We start from the raw sequence: 27,347 nt of genomic DNA, 5'->3' as shown, positions 1-27,347 counted from the left end.
CCCCATCTTCGTAGCCAGCCGCCAGTGACTGGGAATATCCACACGTGGGCCCTAGCGCAGTTGCACCGCCTGCACCACTCGAGAATAGCTACGCTACTGTTACGTAACACGAGTTTGCATCATAATCAGTAAATACTATGATACATGTAAGTCGTACAGAAATAGTTTTCTCTCAAGAAACAGAATGTTATTATTGAAGGTCAGGAGACATACATTATTTTCACGCGGTTGTTACGTTTCCACGACCATTATAAATCAGACACGAGCCGTGCCAGACCGTTCCTGGAATATTTAGTTTACATTTTCGCAATCCAGATGTAGGCCTATACAGTACACGCGTGTGTTATGTGCACAATGCACGATAGTAGTCGTTCTGTCTGTACTAAACAAAAGAAATCTCAATTATACATGCGATAAAAAAAATGTGTTTACAATAAGCACAATTACCTTCCATGCAGATGTTACAAAGCGTACTGTACTTAAAATATGAATGTGAAATTGCATCCAGCTCTTTGTCAATCCACTACTGGATGTGAGCCCTCGTCGCTTGTGACGTGGGGGGTAATTTGACCATACTTCACCACGCTGGTCAGTTCGGGTGGAAGGCGAGGAGCACTGCCGTGGGGGAACCACATGTAAAGTGCAATGGTTTTAGATGTAGAGTACTGCCCTCTGCGTCCCCACAACGTATCCCACGTTAACATTAACCTAATCAAACAATTTGACGACTTTCTGTACATTTCTTAAGGATTGTTTTTATATTGCAGGATGGAGATGTCCTTTTCACGACTCATATTTTCAATGCGTTCTTCGCTTTCAAGGTACAAACGGTAAACAGTGTTAAACGTTTTCATGATTATACGCCTTTCTGTCGGCGTGCGAATATTCTCGTGTTGCAGCGGAAACAAAACTCTAAGCTGCACACATGTGCAGGATTATTTTCTCTTAAGTGTATTTGTGCGCGTGTGTTTTTGTGTGATAACGCCTAATGCACGGATCAGCTCGCAAGCTCAGTCTGACGAAACCACGGACCGTGAGGAAGTTGGCGATGTCTATACGACCAAGAACAGCACGCACACCCCCAAACATTACAGAGCTTAATGTGTAGCAGCCTGGCGATTGCTTGCTCTAGCCACTTGCTGGTAGAAGGAAAGCCCTCAAACGATTGTTTAGAGAGGGCATTTTTGGCCTTTTCTTCCACGCTGACCAGACGTTTTGGAAGACGCGGGGAGTACCCACATTTTATTTAAACCACACGGGCGATCTGGCAATTGAATAAGTTGCAACAAACGTTGTTTCCTCTGGGTTAAAATTGATCCAGTGTGATAACCATTACACCGTGACAGCATTACACGAGATGTGTATAGGAATTCGCCACACCGGCAGACACTGAACCAACTGGTTGGAAACGGGTTAAAATAAAATAAAAACTGCTATCAAGGAGTGGAAGGCAATTTTAAGCATCCGACTGTACGCATGTAAATTCCCTAAAACGCACTGGAGCTGCTGCTGCTACACACCTTTTAAAATTTATTTAGAGTTGCGCATATTAATGTTGCGTCACATTTCTCACCCCCCCCCCCTCGTCACACATCGTCACCAATGTCTGACCCCCCACCCCCTAGGTGCGTGACGTCATTTATGGACGGCCCCTATAACATGATTTACGTACAACAGTACCGGCGGCAACATGCTACATTAAGTGATGCCGTAGTTGTAACGGTTAGCAAACACTGGAATTTAAAACCCGGCGTTTGCCAGTTTCGATCTCCTGGCGCGGCAGTCGCAACAATGGGGCACGTTTCATAAAAAACCACCACGGCTTCTGTTCACCCAACAGAATAAATATTACCGCAGTTAGCCCGTCGGGTCGCGTGTGGTGTGGTGGGGTAAAGTGTGGGTATTACAACCGCTTCCAATGACGGACACACGTCTGTCCAGGGTGCAAGAGTTGACCGAACAAAGCCAATCTGCCAGCAAGTGGCGACGCACACGTTGCGCGCACAGCATCGCGTGCCGAGCAATCGTCGTTCTTTAAAATCGAATACGTTTGAACGGGGGGAACGGTGGGCTCTGAACCTCTGTAGAACTGAGTTCGATATCTTTCTGCCCCCCCCCCCCGTCCATTCACCAACCTGCACTGACCACAGCGGTGAAGTATAGTCAAGTGACCCCTATTCCAGCAGCGGATCAATATTGTTTTACTGGTAGGAACCTCCTGGTTACACCAGCCCACAGGGGATTATTGTGTCCGTCGTGCAGGGAGGGTTGGGTGGGGAGGGGCTGGGTGGGGAGGGTGGGGCTGGGTGGGGAGGGTGGGGCTGGGGAGGGTGGGGCTGGGTGGGGGATGGGAGGGGTGGGGGAGGGTGGGGGGTGGGAGGGGTGGGGCTGGGTGGGGGGCTGGGTAGGGAGGGTGGGGCTGGGTGGGGGGTGGGAGGGGTGGGGCTGGGTGGGGAGGGGCTGGTCACCCCGTGGTGCCCTTATAAAACTCAGCGTTTAACCTACTCACGCCGGCTTGTGCCCACCTTTACAGTCGGGCATATTTGCGGAATACACCACGCCGCCGTTGACCCTGACCATTGACCGAGCAACCCAACGTTCCTACCAGCTCCCTCCGCAGGAATGTGTTAAATAACGGAAGTTTTTTTTTGTCGAACGTGAGTTCACGTTATGCATCGATAACCGCTAGAGGGTGCTATTACACACAATGTTTTAATACATACATCGATTCTTGAATCGCCAACTGGGGCCTCGGAATCTTGGGAGTGCATCGAATCGAGAGGGCAGGGGCACGAATCTTGGACTCCCCGCCCCCCCACACAGCCAAGGAGTGGGACGCGTCCGTGGAGATGGAGCGATGAAAAGCGTGGCTCCAGTGCCACGATGTAACAATGGTTTCATTGGTTTCATTGTTACATTGTCGGCTCGCTGGAGATGTCGGTGGCGGCGGCTTGGGAAAGAGGGCATTCATCCAGCAGTGGATTGACCATGGCTGATGATGATGGTGACAGCCACGGCGTGCGTGCGTAAAATTGAAAAACCCCCATGCTGTTGCGGGCTCCGCCAAACCAGCAGCACCACCACCCTTTCCCCGCCTCCTCCTCCCTCCCTCAATCCTCCTCCCTCCTCCTCCATCCTCCTCCTCCTTCATCCCTCCCTCCTCCTCCTCCATCCTCCTCCCTCCATCCTCTCGGCAGCCGAGAGCCACCACCACCACCATCCCCCAACACTCCGTGCGAGTGACGCAAAAGCTTTGCGAGTCGGCCGGTGGGAGGGACCTGGGGAGAGGGAAGAGACGAGTGGGGGTGGTGGGAAGAGTCGTGGTGTTAGGGGAGGTTCGGCCACCGATTGTAGTAGTGGTGCTTGCTGCTGCTGATGGTGATGGTGGAGTCGGCGGTGATGGGCTGACGGCTGCCGGTGTGGTCTTAGTGACGAGCCGCTCGGACGACGGGGAACTAAACGCTGGGATTCTTCTCCTTTGGGGGGTGAGTGGCGGTGCTCGTGTGTGTGTGTTTCAGCTGGATGGTACGGTCCAAAAGAGAAAGCGAGGTGGGGTTTTGGGGGTAGCCAAGCTCCTTTGTCGCCGAGCCGGGCACCCGTGTGCATGTCCACTCAGCCTGCCAGCCTGCCTGCCTGCCCCCTATTCATGTAACACGTGTGCACGCGCGTCCGTGTGTGCACGCGCGTGGATCCACGTGGAGCGAGATGAGAATGCGAGGAGCGTAGCTGGCGGCTGGGTCGGTAACGCGGACGAGGAGGTGGGTGGGTAGGTGGTGGGAGGGCTTCAACAACGCGGCATATGCGAGAGGATGCACGGTGGTGAAATCCGTGGGGTCGAGATGAGAGCGGTCATATGATGTAGGGCTACTCACGGATGAACACCACCCAGAGCTTGCTGCTTGCTTGCTTGCTGCTGCGGGATCAGGAAGGAAAACTAAGGCTGCTGCGGTCAGAAGGTGTGAAAGACAAAGCGACAGCACGAATAATTAGCCAGGAGCTGTTGTACATTTGTATATGATGCGTAAGCTGAACAATGTAGCCCAGTGTGTTTGTTGCATAAGCTCGGGTGGCATTGTGTGGCTGTAGTGTCGTCTGGCTTTAGGGTTTTTTGTTGTTGTAAAGGAAGCACGGGCTGTGTGCTAGAGGTTTACATCGTGCAGGCCAGTCGGCCGAAACGTCGATATCTAATTTTCTTATCAGTGACCGTATCACACACACGCACACAACAATCCAACCCTGTTATTATCGTATAATTCACATCGGATCAGCAGGCCAAGCAAGGTACTGGGGCGACTGACCTTCAACAACAAGCCTGAGGTTTGGATTTTATTGTGTACACGTACATTGATATGCGTTCCTGGTACAGTATCTGTAATGCGCTATCATCTATTGTTATTGAGAATCTTGCACCTGTCTCTACGAGATGCATGTAATTCGCAGTTAGCATCAATTAGGAATGGACGCTCAGAGCAGAGGATGCCGCAGTCTGTATGCCCGGTTTGCGACTGTTGCTGTTTTCATTTTGCGAATAAAACAAGCCTTTAAATACATTTTATATCCGCAGACCATGGCGGTGGAAGGGGGGAGGGACACACGGCTTTGACAAACGCCAGTCCCGTTTGACAGCATCTGTAAAATATACATAAATCAAACGTAAATGTAGGGGATGACTCTCGTTTCTTTCCCAATCTCGCCTCGGTGTGGAGAAGCGGGATACCCTCTTTCATTGCGAAATATGGCGCCCAGATTGCAATGCAGCCTCCCATTGAAAGTCACAGCGCCCGAAAGAAGATGATTGCAATGAGCGTCATCTACCGGCGTTTGACACAAAAGATTAGCCCTGTATAAATAAATAGGCAAACGCAGGGTGATGGCAATGCAAAAAAAATGCGTTTCCACCGTGTCGAATATTTTCGCACGAATGTTGCCAATTTCCTTTCGTGGAAACGGGTGTGTTACACGTAAGATGTGTTACATTGTGCAAGGGTGAAGGAAGGAGACTGCTTGCAAATAATTATTATTTTATTTTTCACCTACATTTGAGTTTGTTTTTCTTTGGGAGGAGGATGCAATGGTGGACGTGGGATGATGATGAACGTGACAACCATGTGGTCTGTGTTCACGATATATGAGTCATGCAATTGTATACTGGTTTTACAGGCAGTAGTTTTCTTCACTTTAGTTATTGTGTTAGCCGCTTAAGTAATAATTAAGGACCTATTATATGTTTTTCCTTGATAATAATAACAGTGCCACTTGGGAGTGATGGCCAAGTGGTTAGTACATTGCGCTATAAACCCAGCGGCCTGACCCGAGTTCAATTCCTGGCCATGACTAACGTCAGCGGATAATTATATCAAAACCGGCCCTGGGCCTCCGCCAAGTTGCACGAACCAGTGTGGTGAAGTATGGTCAAACTACCCTAAATAAACACCATGCCATGGAAAGACCTTCATTTATGGATCGACATACATTACAGTATTTAACAATGGAAGGAACAGTGAGTGACCTTTGCGGGAACCTACTTTACACCGCTATGCTAAAGATTGGACCCTGCAAATTGTTGACCTGTTTGTCTATAGACATTGCAGAATAGCTGTGCCAAATCCTTCTTTCTTACCGATTCCATCGGGATTTTATGCCAAACGTAATGAATAGCAGCAACAGGCCATGAACATCCTCTGGTCCTAACCCTGAGTGTGGCATTGCTGGGTGAGATTATTAACGCTCTCCATTACGTTTTCGTATTGTACCGCATTTTGTTCCACATGATATTGGACAACTTCGTATGTCATGCCGAACAACTCGCAGTACAACCTGAAAGCACATCGGTAGAGCTTTACAGGACAATGGCTGAGGCGGACGCAAGTGCTCATTATAAACACGTATTTGCACCCACAGCCTGGACCATGATGAAGACTGTGGAGGCTGGCGGCAGCCGGGAGAGGACCCCACTGAGGAGCGCTTCCCCTCACCGCAACGCCTACCAGACCGAGTTCCAGGCCATCAAGCGCACCTTTGACCGCACGACCAGCCGTGATGGCAATGGAGGCGATGAGGCCGCTGGCCACCATGGGCCGGGCCAGCAGCATCGGGGCCGAAAATACGGGGCCCACGTCAGCCGCATCAAGAGCATGTTCCTGGCCATGCAGAGTGTGGACGGAGGCAGTCTGGATGGGGAGGGACCCCCGCCGCCGGGGTCAAGCGCCACGGCCCGCGGTGGCGATAGCGTCCCCGTCTCGGTGAAAGCCAAGGCCAGGGCCTTCATCGCACCGCCACCCTCCCCAACGAGGGCCTATGCGAGGGCGAGCGCGAGGGGTGGCGGTGAAGGTGGAGAGCGCGGAGGAGGCACGGAACGAGGAGAGCGAGGAGGCGGAGAACGAGGAGAGCGTGGAGGAGAACGAGGGGAGCGTGGAGGAGGAGGCACAGAACGAGGGGAGCGTGGAGGAGGAGGCACAGAACGAGGGGAGCGTGGAGGAGGAGAACGTGGAGGAGGAGGAGGCACAGAACGAGGAGAGCGTGGTGGAGGAGGTGGAGAACGAGGAGAGCGTGGAGGAGGAGGCGTCGGAGAGCATGGAGGAGGTGGAGGAGGAGGTGAGGAGCGTGGGGACTCTCCGGGAAGGAGGGAGGGCCGTGTCAGGGAAAGGGTGAGTCGCATGAGTGGGAAGCCGGTGTCGCGCGAGGGTGGCGCGGCCAGCATCTCGGAGCGCATTACCGAGGCTCGCAAGATCTTCGACCGGACCCTGCAGCGGCAAGACACGGGGGCCACGGCAAGGTCGGCCCTCACCACCGCCGCCTTCCCATCCCCTCTCAAGGAGCGCAAGGGCTCCAAGGATAGCATCCTGTCGGACCTTCGGGGTGGCGGTGGCAGCTGTAAAGGCAGCACCGAATCGCTAGACAGCCTTCTCACCAGCCCCTGTGCCGATGCGGTGTCGCCCACCGTCAGCCAGCTGGCTGCCGTCTTTGAGCCAGGCAGCGTGGCGTTGGCCAAGCGGGAAGAGGAGGCTTCCAAACTCGTTGATGACAAGTCTGCTGCATCTGTCTTGGACGGCCTGCCGGAAAAGTTGCAGAACAGCGATGCTGGAGGTGCGCTCGCCAGTGACGAGATGGCTCCGAACGGGGCGCAGGTGCAGCTCGCATCGGAGCTTGTAAATAAAGTCGGGTCACCGTCAAAAAACGTGCAGATCAAGGTGGACTCTCCCAAACGTGCTCGGGTACTTGAGTCCATCAATGACAGCGGCTCTCATTCAGAAGAGGCGGATAATTCAGTTCAGTGTGGCGTTCTGGCGCAGCCCATCATCGCAAACTGCACTGAGGCCGTGTGTGTGAACTCGGTGGACGAAGACGCTAAGGGAGACGCTGGTGATATGAAAACAGTGATCTTATTGGGGGGCGACCTGACAAGCGAGAGCAACATCGACGACGACGACGACGTTCCGCCAGATTCTAAATTCTCGCCAGATGGCAAGGAGCACCGCAACGCTGAGCCCGATGGTTCGCTACCGGCGGCGGCCGCCACCGTCACGGCCGCCGCCGCCACCGCCAATCGCGAATCGGAGCCCAAAGTCATCGAGAACGAGACGTTCGTGGAGGACGGCGAGGAGACTTTCCCCACCGGAGTCGATCGCGACGACGCCAATGACGACGACTTCACCATCGACGCGGACGACGATGATGACGACGACGACTTGCAGGACGCCGGTTATGAGGTGGACGCCTACTATTACATGGAGATGCCTGGCCTGTCCGACGAGGAGGAGGCCCCACTTCCAAGCAGGAAGATTCGCTTCAGCACCTCCCCCATTAAGGTATTTCATACACATTGAGCTGCAGGGGTCAAGGGGTGACGTCCTCGTTCATGGCGACTGCTAATTTTATCCAGCTGGTGGCAAGCCCACGAAATGACTAAAGCCAGTGTGCCCATTTTATGATATGAATTACATGTAATTGCGAGATGTCCTTTGTTTTAATTTAAAGCAGAGTGGTTGGATAATGCTGGACAATTACACATAAAAGCAGCTACACTACTGCATGCAGCATGCATGTGTATCCGTGGGGTATATTCAGTACTATCTGTGACTGCTTAAACCTTTAAATATGATTACAGTATTTAGTTACGATAAGTCGGATATATCAATAAATATCTATATATTTATTTTACCGATACAATAAACTTCCAGTAATTAACGTTGAGCTTTTCCACATGTGTCTAAACCAACACTGGACCAGGAGAGAGGCGAGTAGCTGTCCTTCAAGATTGGCTCAATGAGAACATTAACATGATTTCCAACTTGCCTTAACTTGCCAAGAACAAAAACAAAAACAGGTTTTCACGAATCATTATTTCACTTCCCACACTGTGGTGCTTTGTGCGGGAGCGTGAGTAATAGTTTCCCATGTTGCTTTATTACACTTTTGTTATTAGTAATGCTTACTTAGGGAACAAAACCATAGCAACAAATAACGAAAACCCCCTACATGCAGTACTTGATTGCGTTCTTCATCCGATGGATCGGGTTTTAAGCTGTGCAAGATTTGAACCTTAATCGGTGCAAGTGCAGCACTATGGGTGATGTATCAGCGTCCGTTAGTTGTGCTTGGTGAGGATAAGAGTTAATCCTGCATCTGGTTTAAAATAAAAATGTTGCATCCTTTCCCTTTGTGTTCCCCAAATACTGAACACTTTTTGCTGTCACACAACACATCCGTGTTTACCCCATCAGTGAACCATTACGGCATTATTAGACTCGCTCCTGTGAAAGACACTGCGTTCTTAATACGCCCTAAATTTAATTCATTGGCATCTGTGCCTTTTAATTAGCATGTTCTGTCTCGAAATCATCGCTCTTTCCGAGGTCACATGCTTCCCATGCCACGTGGTTGCTATGTACCAGTTTTAAACTATTTCAACTATAAACTATTTTTTATTTTACCAGGTAAGGCCCACTAAGCTCGTTTTCAGCAGGTACCTGGCCACAAATGAGAGCTCAACAAAGTGGCTTATCACGTGTAAATTTATAGCAGCCAAATACTCTAACCGCATCTTTCTAAATGTGGGGAGCAGGCGTCAGGGTCTGAATCGAACTCACAACCTCCTGTATACCAAGCGAGGCAGTTAACATCTTGCCACCGTGGCGTCTTTGGGAGGGAATCTCCCCGCCTTGTAGTGAGCGTCTCTTTGCATTGGTGCAAGACAACTGAATCATCAGTCGTGTGATTCGCTGTGCATGTGTAACATGCACAACCCTTTTGTCAATCTACTGCCGGACGAGGGCCTCTCCAGGGCCGTGCGGTTTGTGTGGGTTGTATGACCATATCTGATTCTCCACGCTTCTGGGTGTGGGTTGGTAAAGGCGGGGTGCTTAAATATGGAAGCATAGCAGCACGGTACAACAAATCATTTTGCTACAATGATAATAATAATAATAAAGCACCTTTCACCCGGAGATCACAAGGCACTGTAATGCCCTCTGCTGACAATGCAGCCCACAGAAGCCTGCAACCACTTTTATCATGCAAAGTGGTCACCCATCAAAGCACTATGAAATTATACACTTTTACATTTTTTATTAGGTAAGGCCCACTGAGCTATATAGCTCTTTTTCAAAAGCGATCTGGCCACAAATGATAGCCCAATGAAGTGGCTCATCACGTGCTATATTTTATAACAGCCACATACTCTAAACACATGTTGATTCTAAATATGGAGGGAAAAACCAGAGGACCTTGAGAAAAACCCACACGACCACGGGGACAGAGAACAAACTCCAAATATATCGGCATCCGGGTCGAGATCGAACCCACGACCTCCTGTATACTAGGCGAGGTAGTTAACATCTCACCACCATGGCATCAGGGCACTGACCAGGCACAATCCTGCTTCGCTTAAGAGATCTGGCAGCTGGGGTGCATTCCGAGTGATTTAGTCATAGGTAATTCAGGGTACCTGCATATAAATCCTTGGGAGTGCTGAACTAATGCATCTGGGTAGGCAGTCCCGGTGGTGACTTTCCAAGTTAAGTGGAGACTGCTGCTTGTGTATTATCATGGCAACCTGTGTTTCATTGGCCCGATCGAGATGTTCCAGCACATACGTTTGATGTGACCGCACATTTGTATTCGAGGCGTGAATGTAGTTTTGCTATTTACCACTCTTGTGTGTGGTATGCAATGCAAGTGCATTTGTCTCGACTATGCACTGTATTTGTGTACAGCTTGAGGGAACCCGGCAACCCAAGTTCGATTATCAGTCATGGCTAACAGCGGTGATGAGTGATATATGAACCTGTCCTGGGCCACGCCACGCCCTCCCAACACCTCTACTCCCACCCACAATGATCAGATTAGAGAAATATGGTGACAACACCTCAATGTCGAAAGGTTTTGGAGAAGCTTTCATCCAGTAGGGGATTGACAAATGGCTGTAAATCTCTTTTTTTAAGCCAACCAACATTTTGTCTGCGTCCTTTACGCAGTGGCATTTCATCGGAGTATATCCAAGGTCATTGTATGCTGAACTTATTTCATCTTAATACATTTTGCAATGTGTCATACTTAGCCGTGGCTGCGTTCCCTACATGCCGAACGCTATACAAATACGTTCACGTTCTCTAAAGTTACGGGCGCGTAATGTGAAATATTTTGGCGGATCGCACGTGGTGGTCCGTGTTGGCCTCTCAACGAGTGAGCGGTCTTTCGTGTTGACACACCACCCCCTCTCCACGCTTTGTCGTCCTTCAGAGAGGTGTGTTTCAGCCACTTTGGTGGTCTGCTTGGCACCACAGGATTTTCTCAGTTGTCGTAAGTTGTGAATACGGCACAACATCCCTTGTCTGACCTGACGAAATAACTGCCTACAGCCATTGCAGTGTTTGTTCATTGTGTAACTATTGAGTTCTATAGGTGTTCATTTATCTGACTCTTTCGCATATCCGCGTACACCTCAGTCCCCGGTGAGTCGGATATGCGGAATTTTGCTGTGCTGATGCGTTTTTTTCCCTCCATCTCTTTCACACAGTTGTGCTCCCTATGGAGAGAGGGCGCTTATGATATTCCGCTTGTGTACATTTAAGCTTGGGTGGTTAGTTTTTATGGATATTTGACCGTGCCACATCTGGAAGCCAAAGGGGAGCGTTGCCATGTGGCCAGGGAGCTTGCAAAGAGAACCACTATAAATAATGAAAACCTAAAACTGGCCTCGACCGAGTTTTACAGGCCATTCTCATGGTAGTGTCTTTAATTTTACTCGTGTGTTTTTAAGTGACGCAGCGTTTATTGCAGAGAGAGGATGTAAAAAGATTATATCCAATGTAATTCGTATTCTGTAATCTCTTTTTATAGTGCATCTGTTGTTTTCATATATTTGCTGTGTGGTCTGCACTGCTTATTTAGGTATTACCACACAGATGACGTATGCAGTTAATTTACAGTACAATGGACCCTTGGTTCAAGGTGCCACCTCCGCCCATGTAGCTTAGGTGACTCCATCTCTCCTTTGGACATCTCCTTCTAACTATTCCCCATCCCGTCATGGATGGGTGTTCTGGGATAAACTCGATAAACCACGTATATATATAAAAAAAATGACCCATGCTAGCTTCATTGGAAAACGTTACAATCATCTCTGCACAGTTGGCTACACATGCACTTAATCTGCCAGCTTACAACAATATACTTTATGAACTGTAGGATTGCGTTGGTTAGTTATCAGGTTTTTCCAGGGCACCCATCAATTATGAATAGCTTGGTTTCAATAGGATGCACATTTTATTAACATCCCATTGCTTGCACGCCCGATGCGACAACATTTGACACATTGGCCTAATCGTGTCTAAATTAGTATTGATAGCCCAAGAAGCACGGTATCTCACACCAAATGGATTTCCTGACTATGAGGTCTAAAGTCAGTGTCAGAATGTGGTCGCATATCGTCACTTGGCAACGGTTTACAGACATTCTAAATGCGTCATGCGCTGTGCATCAAAACGACTATTTCCCAATGCAAAGTAAGCGTTGTTGATGCAAATTGAAACAGTCTATGATCCCAGATTAGATATTTCACTTGTCGGTACCACCTGAAGTGGGCATAACTTTAAGCAGCTCTAATTTTCCCGAACCTCCGATTAGCGCGGTTGGCTACGTACGGTGCGAAAGAAGTTCAACATTCATACAATTTCTGAATGTGGCCTATAACAATAACTCGTGTTATAAACATTTGAAGTGGGTGGGTTATCAAAAAATGCACTCGTTAGTGTAACACGTAGGCTTTTGCGACCAATATCATCCGTAATACAGGCTTTTTTTTGGGGTTAGAACGCTTAAATATATAAATGTGTCTTTAACCCGCCACCAACTCAGCCAATTAGTAAGGGTTGCCACATGAACAGAACATGCAAATGTGTTCCTAGTACAGCACACCGGTGTGTTGGAGAGCAATGCCACAACATGTTCTGTCAGGCTTTCGCCAGTTGTAATTACTGGCGAAACGTAGGACTAAAAATTTACTCGTATTGGCCATATATAAAATAAAATCTGTGCTAAAAAAAGTTTTGATAACTTGGGTGGCACTATTGTCACTCTGGGCTGTGTGGACTCTGTATAGGGCATGAGCACACGGTCTGAACGCAGAGCCACTGCCTTGTAGCAGCTGGCAGTGCACTGTACGCATGGCCATGCACATGTGGCCGTGCGTGCACACACGTGGCCATGTGGGTGTACACAACGCAAGTGCGTGTCGGTGGTCAGTGTGCGGTTTGTGTTACAATCGTTGCCTCATTTAGGTCGAGGCCCTCTTGGGGATGCAAAAAAAACAAGCATTTGTTTTACACTCGAGTTATATTTATTTACGCATTGGTGTACGCTTCACTGACGGGGCAGATTCCAGATAGGAGCAATTTCAAAGACAATTTGCTTGTGCTTAGAGCACTTTTAGCGGGCCTTAGTGACCGTCATTCACGAGCAATGACACTCCACTTAGCCCAGAACGTCGACGTGTAAATGCATAAAATTGTTTCCCAAACAGAACTCCGGCATTTAAAATTGAAAACACGTCCACAATTGCCGTGCTTATAAATGACTTCAGTAAATTTTAATTGCAGCATGGGTATTTAATTTATTTCATGAAACAAGTTTTGAGTCAACATTGCGTGTGCTGCGGCGAGCACGTGACTGCCGGACAAGTGAATGTTATATTTGTGTCAATTTGATTATCATCAAAGTATCCAGTTGGTGGATAAAAACAATCTTCCCATTCTGGCACTCCTACCACATGTGGTGATGTGCATCTTCATTTTATCTTCATCCCATGTGGGATTTTATTTATTTCCCCCTCTTGTTTTGCAGGTGTTTGATTTGTCCATCAGGTACGGGTCCCCTCTATCATAGTTTCCTACCTACATCCTCCTACTGATTTTTTTTAACACTGTGCTGTTTTATAAGTACAGGGTTGGTGTTCACGGTGGCTTTGCCTGCAATTCTAAGCACACATTTCCTTCCACCTTGGTGCGGTTCTGAGCTCGTTTGCCATTGGTCATGTTTTCTGATCTATGCATCATGGCTGGTACCACACATTGCTGAGTGGCTTTTCTCATCAGACACATTGACACAAACTCAGGGCTTTTTGTCAAACCAGTGCTGGATGAATGACTCCACATGCCATTTTGTTTATCGGGATTTGACCATACAGTACTTCATGCTAGTCAGTGCAGGTTGGTAAGGGGGGGCGGAGGGGATGATTCAGAACCGTTGTGGTATCATTTGCCACTGATGTCAGCTGTGGCTGGCGATTGAACGAATGTTGACGGGTCCATAACGAAGATCACTAACCACTGTGCCACTGCTCCAGATACTTTGACATTTTGACAGTGAACTATTATCATTTGTAACAAGGTGGAATTTCTCCTTGCTGGTTATAGTAACACTTGTACTGTATTTTCACCCCCCCCCCTCCCATTACTCTTATCGGCACACTTTGGGCAATTCCCGCCACCAGTCACCAAGCAGGTGTGTTGTGCTCCAATCCCCCCCCACCCCCCATGGCCCTGGGTTAGATCTGGTGTATGTACAGGGTGAGACAGTACTGGCCTCCTTTACTGAACCAAGAGAACGAAATGTCGAAAGGCGACGTGGCTTTTGTAAGGCGGTCATTATTAATGCCATAGCTTGAATGGGATCGGGGGCCCTCGTGCAAGGATGAAATTGGGGCGTCTGTCCACCTCCTCTCCTCTTCATAGTCCAGCGCCTGGGCCGTACTGGCCTGTGTGGCCCCTGGTGCAGTTGGACTTCCTCAAAACTCGACAGCCAATATATGCCACCGGCTGTTACGCCTTGATGCCGGTTTCCTGTGAGTGGCTCCTACGTATTTGGCTGTGTGCAGGTGAACAAAGGAATGCAGGGCATGCTTTGGTATTGTTCAGTGGAAGAGGAAGGACTTGATGTTAGGTCAACAGGGATTTCTGAGACTGAACATTGCGGTTTTGTTATTTCTCAACCCACACCCAGTACTGTATAACAGAAAATAAAGTAAATACTGCAATGATCATTGAGAGCATTTTGTCAATCGGTTTCTGGTTTGAAAGCCACCCTCCGCATGCTGTGGCAGTCACGGGAGTTATTTGACCCCCATACTTCACGTTGATAGGTGTGGGTTGCTGAAGGAGGTGGGGAGGGAGCTCAGCACTGGTTCAGATATCACTTCACCATTGATGTTAGCCGTGGCCAGAAATTGAGCTCAGGTCGCCAGTTTGATAGTGCAGGGTTCTAACCCACTCCGCCACTCTGTTCGTATGGCTCCTATGTACTCTTGTGTGTACAGTGTATGTACATTTGATACAGTGTATGTTGTGTACATTGTATGCATACAATAAAGTGCAGTAAACATTTCCTGTATGAATTGCCAAATTAAAATTCGGTACACTCACAGTGGATACCCCCTCATCGAAGGAAATAATGTAAAACAGGGTTCTCATTGTGTTTATATAAAGCTGCTGTTCCAGTTGCTCAATTCTTTACAGCCATCTTAATAAAATATGGGCCTCTGCTGGAGCCTGCGTAAATATACAACAACAATTTAGATGTATATCGCGTCTTAATTCTAATCATCAGCCACAGTCAATCAACTGCTGGATGAAGGCCTTCCCAGGCCACCACCATCTCGCCTGGTCCTGCGACGTGACAATCCGTCTTACGTCTGCATACGAGGAGCCGTTTTCGTCACTCCATCTCGGAAGTGGATGTCCTCTCGGGAGTCTTACCCTACTTTGGCTGCCCAGGAATCAATTCTACGTAAAATGCAAACGGTGTACGGTATAATCCACGTGTTAAGTATGCAATGTGAAATGATCTTTCCTTGTCTGCTATTGACCTAACTTTGCAGCTTTGTCTTAAAGTATTAAATTAAATAAATCGCCAGTAGGTGAAGGTCTTCCCACGCCGTATCATACTTGACCATACTTCACCACGCTGGTCAGTGTGAGTTGCTGAAAGTGGTTGGGTCACCGTGTTCGCTGACGACAGTAATCAACGCTCCACCCCAGCTTGGCCTTATCGATAACGTATTCATTTTCCAGCCATATGCATCGTCATCATCTACTGTATTTCCAGCCTCTGGAGGCTGCTGGCTCCATGGCTTTTTGGCTGTGCATTATGAATTATTGTCATATATATGCTGCTGCCTTGCTGCCCTTAATATTCCTCTTTTTAAATCTTGACTGAAAGCTATCGTGACTGCAGGAATTAATATTCTTTGGTTCTTTCGGTAAAGTCACGTAGATAGGTACTACGACGTTTCGATCACAACACAAGCGATCGTCATCATCCTGCAGTCACAAAAGCTTTAAGTCAAGATCTAACTGCCTCTACGGGGAGGGAATTCCACTTAAGTATAAGATATTTCCTGATGACGATCGCTTGTGTTGTGATCGAAAAGTCGTAGTACCTATCTACGTGACTGAAAAACTCAAAGAATATGAATTCCTCTTCTTTCCAATGCCACTCTCACATGTGCCTTTGGTCCATTTTTCCGTAGGCCTTCCCCACCCTCCACTTCCCTCTTATCATAGTGGCCAATGCCAATTGTCCATTCGTTGTTCACGTCTGCCTGCATCATTTGAGTGTAAATGTTTTCCTTAAGATTTTCTAAAATGTCCTTTTCAATTATCAAGTAGGCTGCTCATTTGACTGAGGGCAGTGAAAATTGGAGGGGAAGTGGGGGGGAAGCTGGTTGTTGTCTTTTGGGGTTGGGATTTGGAATCTGTGACGATCCTGCAGAATGGTTTGGTGATGGGGCCGGCAGTGGGCACAGCTGGGCCCCAGAAACGGTGTTGTGTGTTTGAGCAGCTGTGATTGTCCCCCTTTTAACCCTTCTGTCCCGGCAGTCCCAATTAACTATATTGCCCGGCAGGGCTTGCAAATTTACTCGGTAAATAAATGATGTATTAGCTCTCCACCTCTGTTGTAGCCGAGACACAATAAAAACGAATTTGAGATATAGCGTAATGAGTTTTAAAAAGTATGTCGTGTAAAAACAATACAAAGGCACCTGATGGAAATGAAGCAATATGCATGGCTGACAGACTTGAGAGTTCAACACCACATCAATTACTGTAAATAATGAGTGCCTCATCAGACAAATATGTACAAGAATGAGACGTAACAGTGAAAAATACCGTACATGCAAACGCTGATTTATGGACAGAAAAAGATACAATTGTGACCACAGGATCAGCTCTGCCATACAGAGCATGATTGGAAGGCTGATCCTTTTGTGCTTTGTGCTGTCTAGAAATCACCTTTTGTGTATATTAGCCTCCTTTTCTTTTGTGTGTTTTTTAGGGATCTAGGAATGGACTCTTTTCCAGATAAATGTTTTTCCCTTGAAATTGCCAACATGTTTTAAATATGATAAAAAGTATTTTCCCCTTAATGTCATTTTCGCATTGGTCTGTGTGTTTTTTTAACGAGGCGCGATGTTCCTGATGCATTTCATCCGATGCCTGTAATGTGACATGAGTTGAATTGACGGCCGGAGACACAATGGGGTCTGTGGGATACATAATTCGTGCTCAGATGGCATTATTAGCGCGTTTTTATTTTTTAAACAAGGGATGGTGCAACTTTTATGAACGGTAATTTGCATTCACATTATTTTTTCATGTAATCGTTTTAACCTTGTACAACGTTTTTCGTGTTTATTATTATCTCATGCAACTTTCACGGCTGACTGTCATTTGTTGGGCTTTTTACGGGTACACTGTGCGCTGGATTTCTCGTAGAGAACAATAATGACCCCCCGTGACATCATTCCTAAAAGTAGGCCATTCACGTCAGAGAAATAACCCTTTTTTTTCTTACAAGATTTCAAACGACCTTTGGCGTGTAATTTGCACGAAGAAAAAATAACCGTGCTTGCTACAGTCAAGCTACGTTATACAGTCCTTTATTTGGTGTTCGTGGGAAGTGATATGAAAGATGAGCAAGACCACATGTGCTCTTTTTTTCCCCGAGAAAAGCGGATTGCAAGTCCATCAATAGCGCTGCCCTGTGAAAGCAGCAGAAGGATCTTTTCATCAATCTCTCTTGTCCTCTACACCACACTCATTGTTTGTGCACTATATACATTATTAAAGTTGTTTCCTATTTATATACCGCGCCTGCGTCAACTCTCGTACGATTGCAGGGTCGTGTAATTTAAAAGCGGACCTTTTCCAATCCTGCAGCGTTTGCAGCTGTTTGAATTCTGCTTTACCGCATTAATAAATGACGGCCCTAGGATAATCTGGGCAGTGCGGATGGCGTGGGGCAATGCCATCTGTATAAAAGAGATACAATGAACAAGCAGTGCCTGACAGCCACTGCCAATGGACAATTCAAATCGTGTAATCGATAGCTTTACTTAGAAGCAAGCTGTAAATTGCAGGGCACACTGAGTGTATTGCTTTTCGTCCTTATACAAGGTAGACTAGCATATGGGCGCTTGAGAGTTGTGTTGGTGAAAACAAATGCAGTGGTTGTAATGCATTCCAGTGAAAGACATACTTGATATAAACCATTATTTTACAGCATTAAGCATAATAACAAATTTAACTGCAGATTGCACAGAAAAGTACGATTTTTTATTTATTAATTATGTAAGCTTAAAAATGTCATTATAATAATAGGGAAAACCTCAACAAATGTAAAAATTAACTAAATATATAAAATTAATATTCCATATCCAACCACAAACTTCTTTGTAATATACTACGTTTGTTAAAATTCCTTATAATAGAAGTTAACGACAACATTCGCTGATCAGAGTCAGTGGTTGCCTTAACAAAATCCATACACCAAATGCATATGCTCTTCAATTCTAAAGAAGGTGCAGACTTCCACAGATATCCCGTTGACCACAATGCTGCCCAATGATTGTCCTTGTTAAAGGGGAATTCGTTAACTTGACACACAGTTGCCTAGACACAAAATGATTTTTAGAGCAGTAACTGAGATGAATAATGGGATTTACTTAGACATGCTCTTATATTATTATGATGGGCCATTGTTCTCAAAATGGTTAGCTATCTCATATGATTCCATTTGAACATAGTGCATCATGTAACTGCAGTGAGATGATGGTGGTGCTTGCCACTGACCATGCAACGAACGTTATGACTGTCAGAGATGAACGTGCAGTTGTTTCTCTTAATTTGACACCACCTTTGGGAATTGGTTGCCCAATGCCTAGCGACTTGATTCTCAGCTCCTTCCGGATATACCCTTGTCTTAACATTGAATGCTCTGTCGCATTATTAAAAAAAAATCTCTAGCAGTACTCTATCTCTACAGTGAATGTGCCGATGACCCTATCACTCGGGATGCTCCCGATGTCGTGAAAAACATTTGGAAGCTCAAGAAGGTTTTTGTCGGCTGCTCCAAGGAAGGCAGTGCAGGGAAATCCACTGTTGTACTGTGGTACGCTGCAACATCGATGCTCCCCATCTTCGTTAACCCACGCTGACCAGCATGTTGAAGTATTATCTAATAACTCCCACGATCCACATGGTATGGGAAGACCCTCAACCGGCAGTGGCTTGACAAAAGGCTGTAGATATACGTGTACATTAGTAGATGTAAACGCAGGCACACGTGTGTTTATATAACTTGTGGTGTAGTATTCGTTGTGTGTGTACTTTATACCGTTTCATATAGTGAATGGGTGTTTTCAAAGAAAATATTAATACACGGTGGAGGGGAGTACACGCACTCATACTTTCTACTCAATCACACCGAGCAAATGCGTTCGGTCTATAAAGCGTCATCACGCACCGATATGTCTGGTGCATCAAAGTGGCTCGGTAATAAAGGGAGACACTGGCACTGAATAATAACAGAGCGAACTCGGGGCTTGTTTGAGGTTGCACCATCTTGTTCCGTGGCCTATCAAATCAGCACGGAGGGAAGTTAAATGAAAAAAAACACACACAAACGCCTCGCACATGTGCACAGGCGATGAAAAGCTGGGAAGCTGGGCGGGGGTAGCTAACCAAAACTCAGGAATTAAATTGTTTAATCTTCTAGAATTCAGCTCGAATTCCATGGTTTTGGTGGTCATGGGTTGACAGGGGGGGCGGCTCCTTGTGCCTGTCCATCAGCTCTGCGTAGGAGGCATGTTTGTACATGGCCTGCGTGGGAAGGTCTGCCTTTAGCGAGCGATGAAAGAGTTTGGCAAATGCTGCCCCCTCGCAGGGTGTGGTATTGGTGCCAGACACATAACGCAAAACCCTATCATGAAGAAGAAGAAGGAGCAAGCCACTTACTTTGCCCGGGTGTGGATTCCAAAGAGGGGAGGAGGGCATTTCCATGTGTTTGCACAGCAGGCAGTGGCTTGCTAGTGACTTATAGTTTAACTTGGCACACTTACATGTAGATGTACAGACGTTTGTCAATCCACCGCTGGATCGAGGCTTTCCCTGTGCCATGCAGGCAGTGAGGGTTGTTTGACCATACTTCAACACTCACCAGTGTTGAAGTATGGTCGGAAGAACCTCTACTGTGCACTACGCCTGTTTTTTGGCACTTGGCAGTCACCCATCCAGGCCAGCACAGTCCAGGCTCAACCACATCATTATTCAGTGAAATTAATCTTATTTGATGCCACATTCATCCGTGATTCCTGTTATTTACATACCCTTAAGTGATGTATGCAACTGCCTATTGTCCGTACGTTACAGTTCACCTTCTTACAGGAACATTTGCACATACGAGTCTCCTAAAAAAAAAAGGACCAAGTTCTTCTTGTCCTATACATCTCATAGACTGGAGGAAGTGACCTGGAAGTAGAGGCAACTTCATCTCATTATCCAAGACCTTACGCAGAAAAGACCCAGATGTTGTGGAAAAGACATCCTTTTATCACTCGCTTTACCACGTGGATAAAGTAGCAATGTGCACGGATAAACATTGAGCAGAGGATCCACCCATTGCGCTGTCCAGATCAAGCAGATTAAGAGGCACTTTATTGTGTTGCGATGTGTTTTTTTACATAAGTAGTAATTTTTTTTACTTAGAATCGTGTTGGATTGTGAAACCCATGAGGTGATTCTGAGAAAAGCAATGAAGTTGTTTTGTAATGAGACGTGTTTAGACAAGTAAGCCTGAAACTTGTACACTGTGTTTATGGTTGCACGTGAATTGGCTGCGTTGGTTACGTGATGTTATTTTCGAGTTTGTGACAATGACTGATGTTTTGGAGCGGTGGTCCATTGGTTAACGCCCTGCGCTGTAAACTCGGCGACCGGAGTTCAATTCCCAGAGATGGCTAACATCAGCTGGGAGGGCGGGTATAGATTTGTCCTCTACTGGCTGTGGTGGTCCTGCCCTCTCCCCACTGACCAGCATTGTAAAATACGGTCAGAAAATGTCCCCATGCCTGACACGGCATGGAGAAGCCTTCATCCATTGGTGGGGTGGAGAATAGCTGGATTACGGTACTTCATTAACAGTTACCCAGCAAACGTGAACCCACCCTAGAATACCGGCCACAAATCTATACCTGCCCTCCCACCCCCTCTCTCGCTCACGCCCACATACGTTTCACAAGTTCAAACACACATAGGAAGCTTCATTAAAGCAGGGCACAGGTGTGGTGTGTATAAAACGTGCCCCATTGTGTGATGATGGCCATTGTCAGTCACAATGCTGGGCTGCGGTTTCTCTTTTTTTTCTTGAATGAGTGGATGGTGATATAAGCTTGCTTGCTTGCTTCCTCTGCCAATTCATATTTGGGTCGTTGTTTGTATACGAGTAGTGTTTGTGTAATGTTTCACAGCTAGTTTCTTTTAATTTTCGGTCTTCCCCCCCCGACCGCCCCCACTATATTCGAAATGTGTTTTTGGCATCACGTCATGAGACTAGTAATCCATAAGGACATATCACCACTATGTAGTATAATTCTCCTTTGAAATGTGTATTTAACACTATGTACTCAGTACTATGGAACGTTATACCTATTTTTGCCATTCCAGTTACATAATTAGTTATTTTAACCCTATGGCCAGGCCACACGTACCAACGAGAGCACTGTATTATTAAGTCTGAACTTTCTCTCGGTTGGGAGTGACATTTAATACAAATGACTGTGAGCAGGGGTGTTTAAAGATTAATTACGCTCGGCGACATGATGACATGGCATTAACAAAAATCATGTGAATGCAAAAGTGTCCCTGAATGTTTGACTATACCCTTTCCCTGGTGAAGCCCTCAACGCATTTAAATGTATAAATAAAATTTTAAAATATATATACAGCCAATTTTGATCTCAATTGCTCACGGGGGAATCATGTCATGAGACAATCCACTCAGATCTCTTGCGGGGGCTGATAACTTGTCTTCAAGAACGCAAGCAGATATCACAGAGCTAACGCTGAGATCGCATCCAGTGAGCGCTGGTCCACACAGTAGAGGGAAGCACTTCCCCGCCTGCTCTGCACAAGAGAATAATGTTTGTCGCATTGCAGTCAAATTTTTATGTTTTTAAATTCTCAGAGCTGGAATTTAGCCAAATTAAGTGTAAAAACATAAATTGACGCAATTGTTGTTTAGAACCCGTCATGCGAGCGGGCTAACACCATGAACGTATTGCACTTGACAACTCGATTTCCTTACAGGCAGTCCCCTGGACGTGAACCCAGGTTCTCCGTGGTGTCAGTTCAGAGCTCTGTTCCTTTGAGCCACCCAGCCACCTCCATAATAGCATTTTTTTTTGCACCATGCTCATAGACGGAATGTACACAGCACACAATGGTGTTGCTGTTCCCCACATCTCAGAAATGAATGGACATTTTGCCATTCCATGTGAGTGTTCCACGCCATACAATGCATTGCATATTTCTGGTTCTGGCTATACAGTGTTTAGTAAATGATAGGGCAATATATATATATTTTACTTGCAAATTTTATTATAAATGTTTATCAAAGGCTGACATCGTCACTCATTGCCTGCATAAGCGGTGCCAATATGCTCCGACGCACTAACCTCTTTATTCTAAAATGTTTCTCCACTATGGAGTGTCCTTGCATTTAATTTTCCAAAAAGCCAAGTCGTCTCTCCCTTGGGGGAATGCCTCAATTCGTGGCCATTTTGCTGACATTTAAACAACACACACAGTGATCATATCTGGAGAGTAGCGTCACAGGATATTTCACACTGGCAAGGTAGTGGACACCATGTCTTGAAGGATGATGTGTTCTTTTTGCATTATTCCCAGTGATACAATGCAAGGTTAACCGAGGCTTTAGACTGAAGAAAGTGAAGTAATTTCCTGTTAGATACCCATGCAGTTTTCTCTGGTTGGTCAGAATGCTGCTTTATTTATTGCTTGAGTATGTGAATTCTTACAATTTTCTTCCGTACTACAAGCTTCACATTTTGTTACGTAGACACAAGGGTTTGGGATTTAATAAGGATTTAATAGTATCTGCAAGAATGTGCAAGACTTCCTAACATTTGAGTCTGTGTGCGACATCACAGTGCAAGCATGTGCAGGCCCCAATCCATTATTGTAAGAGCGAACGAGCCATTTGAGTTTTCATTGATTCCTGCTGAGATCGCGGCTTATGATGATTGGTTCGGCTTAATTTGACTTGACAGAATGCAAATAGAAGAATGCCGGTGGAGTGCCCAAGTGATGGAGTCACAGCAGCTTCTAGTGGGGCACCGCGGTGGCGAGATGTTCACTACCTTGCCTGGTATACAGGAGCCCGTGGGTACAATCCCAACCCTGACGCCTGTATATTTGGAGTTTGCATGTCTCTCTCCCCGTGATCGTGTAGATTTTTCTCCGGGTCCTTTGGTTTTTCCCTCCACGTTTAGAAATATGCGTTTATGATATTTGGCTGCTATACATTTGCACATGATAAGCCAATTAGTTGGGCTTTAATTTGTGGCCAAGTGGCTTCTGAAAAATAGCCATCAAGCTCAGTCGGGTCTTACCTGGTAGAGTGAAATTGAAATGACTTGGCAGTCTCTGCGCAGATCAGTTCACAAATTATGCAAAACTTGCAGCCACAGTTTCTAAATGATTTTAATAATACATATGACGGTGTTATTTTGAAGGTAATTCTACAGATGTTCACAAAATATTGCTTACTTATGGAAAAAAGTCAATAGTCTGATCTGTATATGAAACTGTGATTGCACCATCACTGTCCTAACGTGGATGGAAAAGTCAGTTTGTCCGAGTAGGTTTGACACCATGGTCGTTTATGAACATTTTCCCCTTGTCAAAAAAGCTAGACCGAGCTTTTTAGTAACTGAATTACAGTCCTAATCGGTAGACATTCCGTTCCCAAGTAAAATGCCACTTTTTAATTATAATGTACCAATGTTCATTCATTTTATAACGTTATTTTATAACGTGTCGTGTCTTAACTGGCCGTTTGTTATTGTACGTGCTAAACATGTATCGTTAAGGTACAAGTTTTGACCAACTGTAACCGCACAGCACAAGGAAGTGGCGTGATATTGCAATTCGGCTGTTATAAATTTGGAGGAAGAAAAAAAAAATCCTCATCCGTCCTTTTTCTCCAGCCGATTCCACTTCGTGGCCTTTCTTATTCGGAAGCAGTTGCCGGCTGGGGTGCAGATTATATGAGTCGCTGAGTGCGGCGGACGCGCAGCTGTGGCCCCGGCTGAAAGCGGAAATCACGCGCTGCATCGATGGTGCTCCTGCGTTGCGCTGTGACCTGCGCTGCTACTACATGGGGATGCCGTCCTCGCCACGGCTATTCATTAGTCCTTGCACGTCCCACCAAGCGCAGCAAATCCGACAGTGTTCCTTTCTGCCAGTGGCCACCGCCCCCCCCTCTTCCCCCCCCCGCTCTTCTCTTGGCCTCTTGGCATTTGTGGTGTCGTGTAAATTTAGCATCGGTGTCTGCGGGGAGCAGAGGAAGAGTTGACTCCTCTGTATCTTGGCCTTGTTCGTCTCAACATGAGATGTGAATATTATGCAAATTATCATTCCCGGTGGAACTATAGTTTTACGGATTTACCTTGCAAAAGAGACAGTAATGTGAGCCATTGGGCTCTTACCTTTACCTGCAAAAAAGCTAATGACAAAGTAAATCCTATATACGCTGTATGATTACTTAAAAAAAAACGGAATAAGTGCAACATCCAAATGTTGTGTTAATTTTCAGTAACTAATATGCCGGGTGAGCACAGTGGCACAGTGGTTAGCAGACCCTGTGACTGTAGTTATATTTCCCGGCCACGGTTAATGTCACTGACGAGTGATATCTCCTGTGGCCCTGGCGCCTCTCTTCACCATAATGACCAGCGTGATGCAGTACAGTCAGACAACCCCCACGTCTGTGAATGGTTAGTATTAATGTTATTAACAATATGCCTCTGTACATTAGATGTACCTGTATGCCTACCGCTCCGAACGCACACACGAATAAACATCCTGTGTTCACACTCTATATATACATAGGCAGTGCAACACTTTATAAGGTACGCATAATGGGCAAAATTGATTGCCCTGGTTTATTTGAGCGCAAGGAATTAGAATCAATGTTGTCTGGTAACACACTCTATTCTATTTTTGTTTTATATACAAAGTATGTTCCAGAACGTTTCTGGCCCTTTAATGCAATCATGTTGATTTTCAGTCGACGTTCATTGGTGTAAACGATCCTGCATCACGATTACACGTGGGGCATGTTTTTCAGCCCTTGCCATTGGCATTTTGGAAGGCCTCCTTTCTACTTGTGCCATGCATCTGGGGCTTATTTTGTCTAAGGAATAAAGCCGCTCTTCACAGTAATATTCCAAAGATCCAGGCCTTCATGCACTTACAGATGTGAATGGCATTCTTACAGCACTGCATCACAATGCCAGTCTTTATTACCAGCAGGCAACCGTCTCCGTTTGGGGGGGGAAGAGGGGTGGCAGGGGAGGGGGGAAACTCTTTTATGACAGATTGTCAGTGCCCATTTGTAGAGAGGCACTGTACCCCGCGTGGGATGCGGCTGCTAATTTTGGGGAGTTCTGCTGAAACCCTCCTGGGAAAGAAAGCAGAATCCTTCGTCACCGCCGATGGCCCAGTAATCGCGTGAATATAGACCTCCGCCGTCGACGCTTCTTTTCCAGGGTGCCCGTTTCATTTTGGTTCCCTTTCTGGGTGCCGTTGCATGGCAAATCCCAGTCGGCCGATTGGTTAATGGCAAATCACAGGTGATTGGTCGGTGATGGTGAAAAACATACCGCTGCACCTGTGTGGGTTTGTAAATAATTGCCCCCTGCTATGCTTCTCACTTTGGGGCTCCTGAAAACAACCTTGACCCCATATTGCCAGTCAAGGTATACACCATTCGTACGTTGTACATAGCCAACCGTGCTGATTGGAGGTGCGGCGGAAGGACAACAAACACAAACAAAAGAAGAATCCTTCTTACGTTGACTGCACATGACACTGCTAAACATGCCCAGGGCTTAATTTCAGCTGGGTTTGTTCATGTTGGCAACTTGTAAAAAATATTTTTGCACCTCTGATTAGCATGGTTGGCTACATACGGTGCAAAAGAAGTGAAACATACATGCAACATCCAGTATGACTCTTGCTCTGGCTACGAGTTTGGCGCCTTCTCCAATGTATCAGCAACTCGGGAAATATCCTGTGAGATATTAAGCCCTGCCTGAGCATGCCTACCTGTTAGGAGAGCGTGAAAACCCCGTACTAGATCAGCAGGGTGAATGTGGCCTTGAGATGGGAAGTCTGGCTGTGAGCTCTTTGCAGGGCTGGTAGTAGGTGTGGCGCCTTCACATCGTACGTTCCACGAGCACAAAGCCGAGGAGAAGGCGTGCTTCACGTGTGCGAGTCTGGGCCCAGACAGGGGCTTGTTAAACGTCAACGTAAACACGCACGTGTGCCGGTTTTTTAAGCTGTTTCACATATGGACAGAATGACATTTCAATGTGGTAATGATTCTAAATTTGTTATCAGCATGCCAGGTATTTCCTTGGAGCAGTTGAGTCTCGGGAGAGATCTTTATAGTCGGGTGCAACGAGGTTTCAGACTCTGCAAGCATTCATAAAAAAAACTGTCGGTATTTCTTTGTAATTCTGTGCATTTGGCCCAGACCTAAGCACACACTATCCTACACTTTACACAAGATTAAAAAAAAGATTACGTTTATATAAAAAAATAATTCGAAGTGTTAATTACATGACTTAGTTCTTAGAGTTCACTATCAAGGAGATGAGGTTCAATTGTTTGAAAATGTGTCCATTTTACAAAGACGAGAAACAATTGCTGAGTAATCCTACCGCGTAAGTGTTCGCGATTGTGCTGCATAGCTCTCCGATGTGTTTTCAGGTTGTGGACCATGCATTGTTTGGCATGGAGTTGCAACTTAAAAGCTCCCAGCAAATGGAGCAAAACGTCAGGCATCATGCCAAACAAACACGTGCTACAACCCAAAAACACACCGGAGTGTGTGCAGTTTATTCAAAGCCGTGCACGGACATGTATAGGTGCTCGTTAACAGCACTTGCCCCAACGGTGTGTTTTGGTTATACGAGGGATCGTTGTCTGTTATATGCATGTTGAACTTCTTTCGCATCGTATGTGGCCAACCGTGCTAATTGGAGTTGCGGGGAAAGGACAACAAACTCAACACAAAAAGCAGTTCTTAAGAAATCAAATATTATAACATGAATAACAAATCTATAATTCAGTAGCGTCATCGATACCTTGATGGATAAGTACGCTTTGTTGCACTCGCCGTGGGTTTCTGTCATGTTTTAAAATATATATAAACCCCCGAGGCGTCACGTTTAGTTTCCAGCTCTGATGCTGAAACTCGGCGCTGCC

At 46.4% G+C, this 27,347-nt stretch overlaps 1 protein-coding gene across 5 annotated transcripts in view; it reads left to right on the top strand.

Annotated features, from left to right (window-relative positions):
* Positions 1–3,273: 3,273 nt before the first annotated feature.
* Positions 3,274–27,347, top strand: part of LOC144720901 (neurabin-2-like) — a 38,511-nt gene continuing 14,437 nt past the window's right edge. For 2 of the 5 annotated variants that reach the window (XM_078598042.1, XM_078598041.1), the window contains exons 1-2: positions 3,581–3,956; positions 5,902–7,808. In XM_078598042.1, the coding sequence (XP_078454168.1) occupies positions 3,875–3,956; positions 5,902–7,808 (1,989 nt within the window). In that variant the 5' untranslated portion in view covers positions 3,581–3,874. Of the gene's footprint in view, positions 3,486–3,580; positions 3,957–4,268; positions 4,318–5,901; positions 7,809–27,347 lie in introns of those variants that run through there. The other 3 variants (XM_078598046.1, XM_078598045.1, XM_078598043.1) reach the window with 3 other exon arrangements.

Source organism: Lampetra planeri, chromosome 10, assembly GCF_965212315.1.
Source record: "Lampetra planeri chromosome 10, kcLamPlan1.2.h2, whole genome shotgun sequence".
Lineage (NCBI taxonomy): Eukaryota > Metazoa > Chordata > Hyperoartia > Petromyzontiformes > Petromyzontidae > Lampetra > Lampetra planeri.
This window is presented reverse-complemented; position numbering and strand designations above follow the sequence as displayed.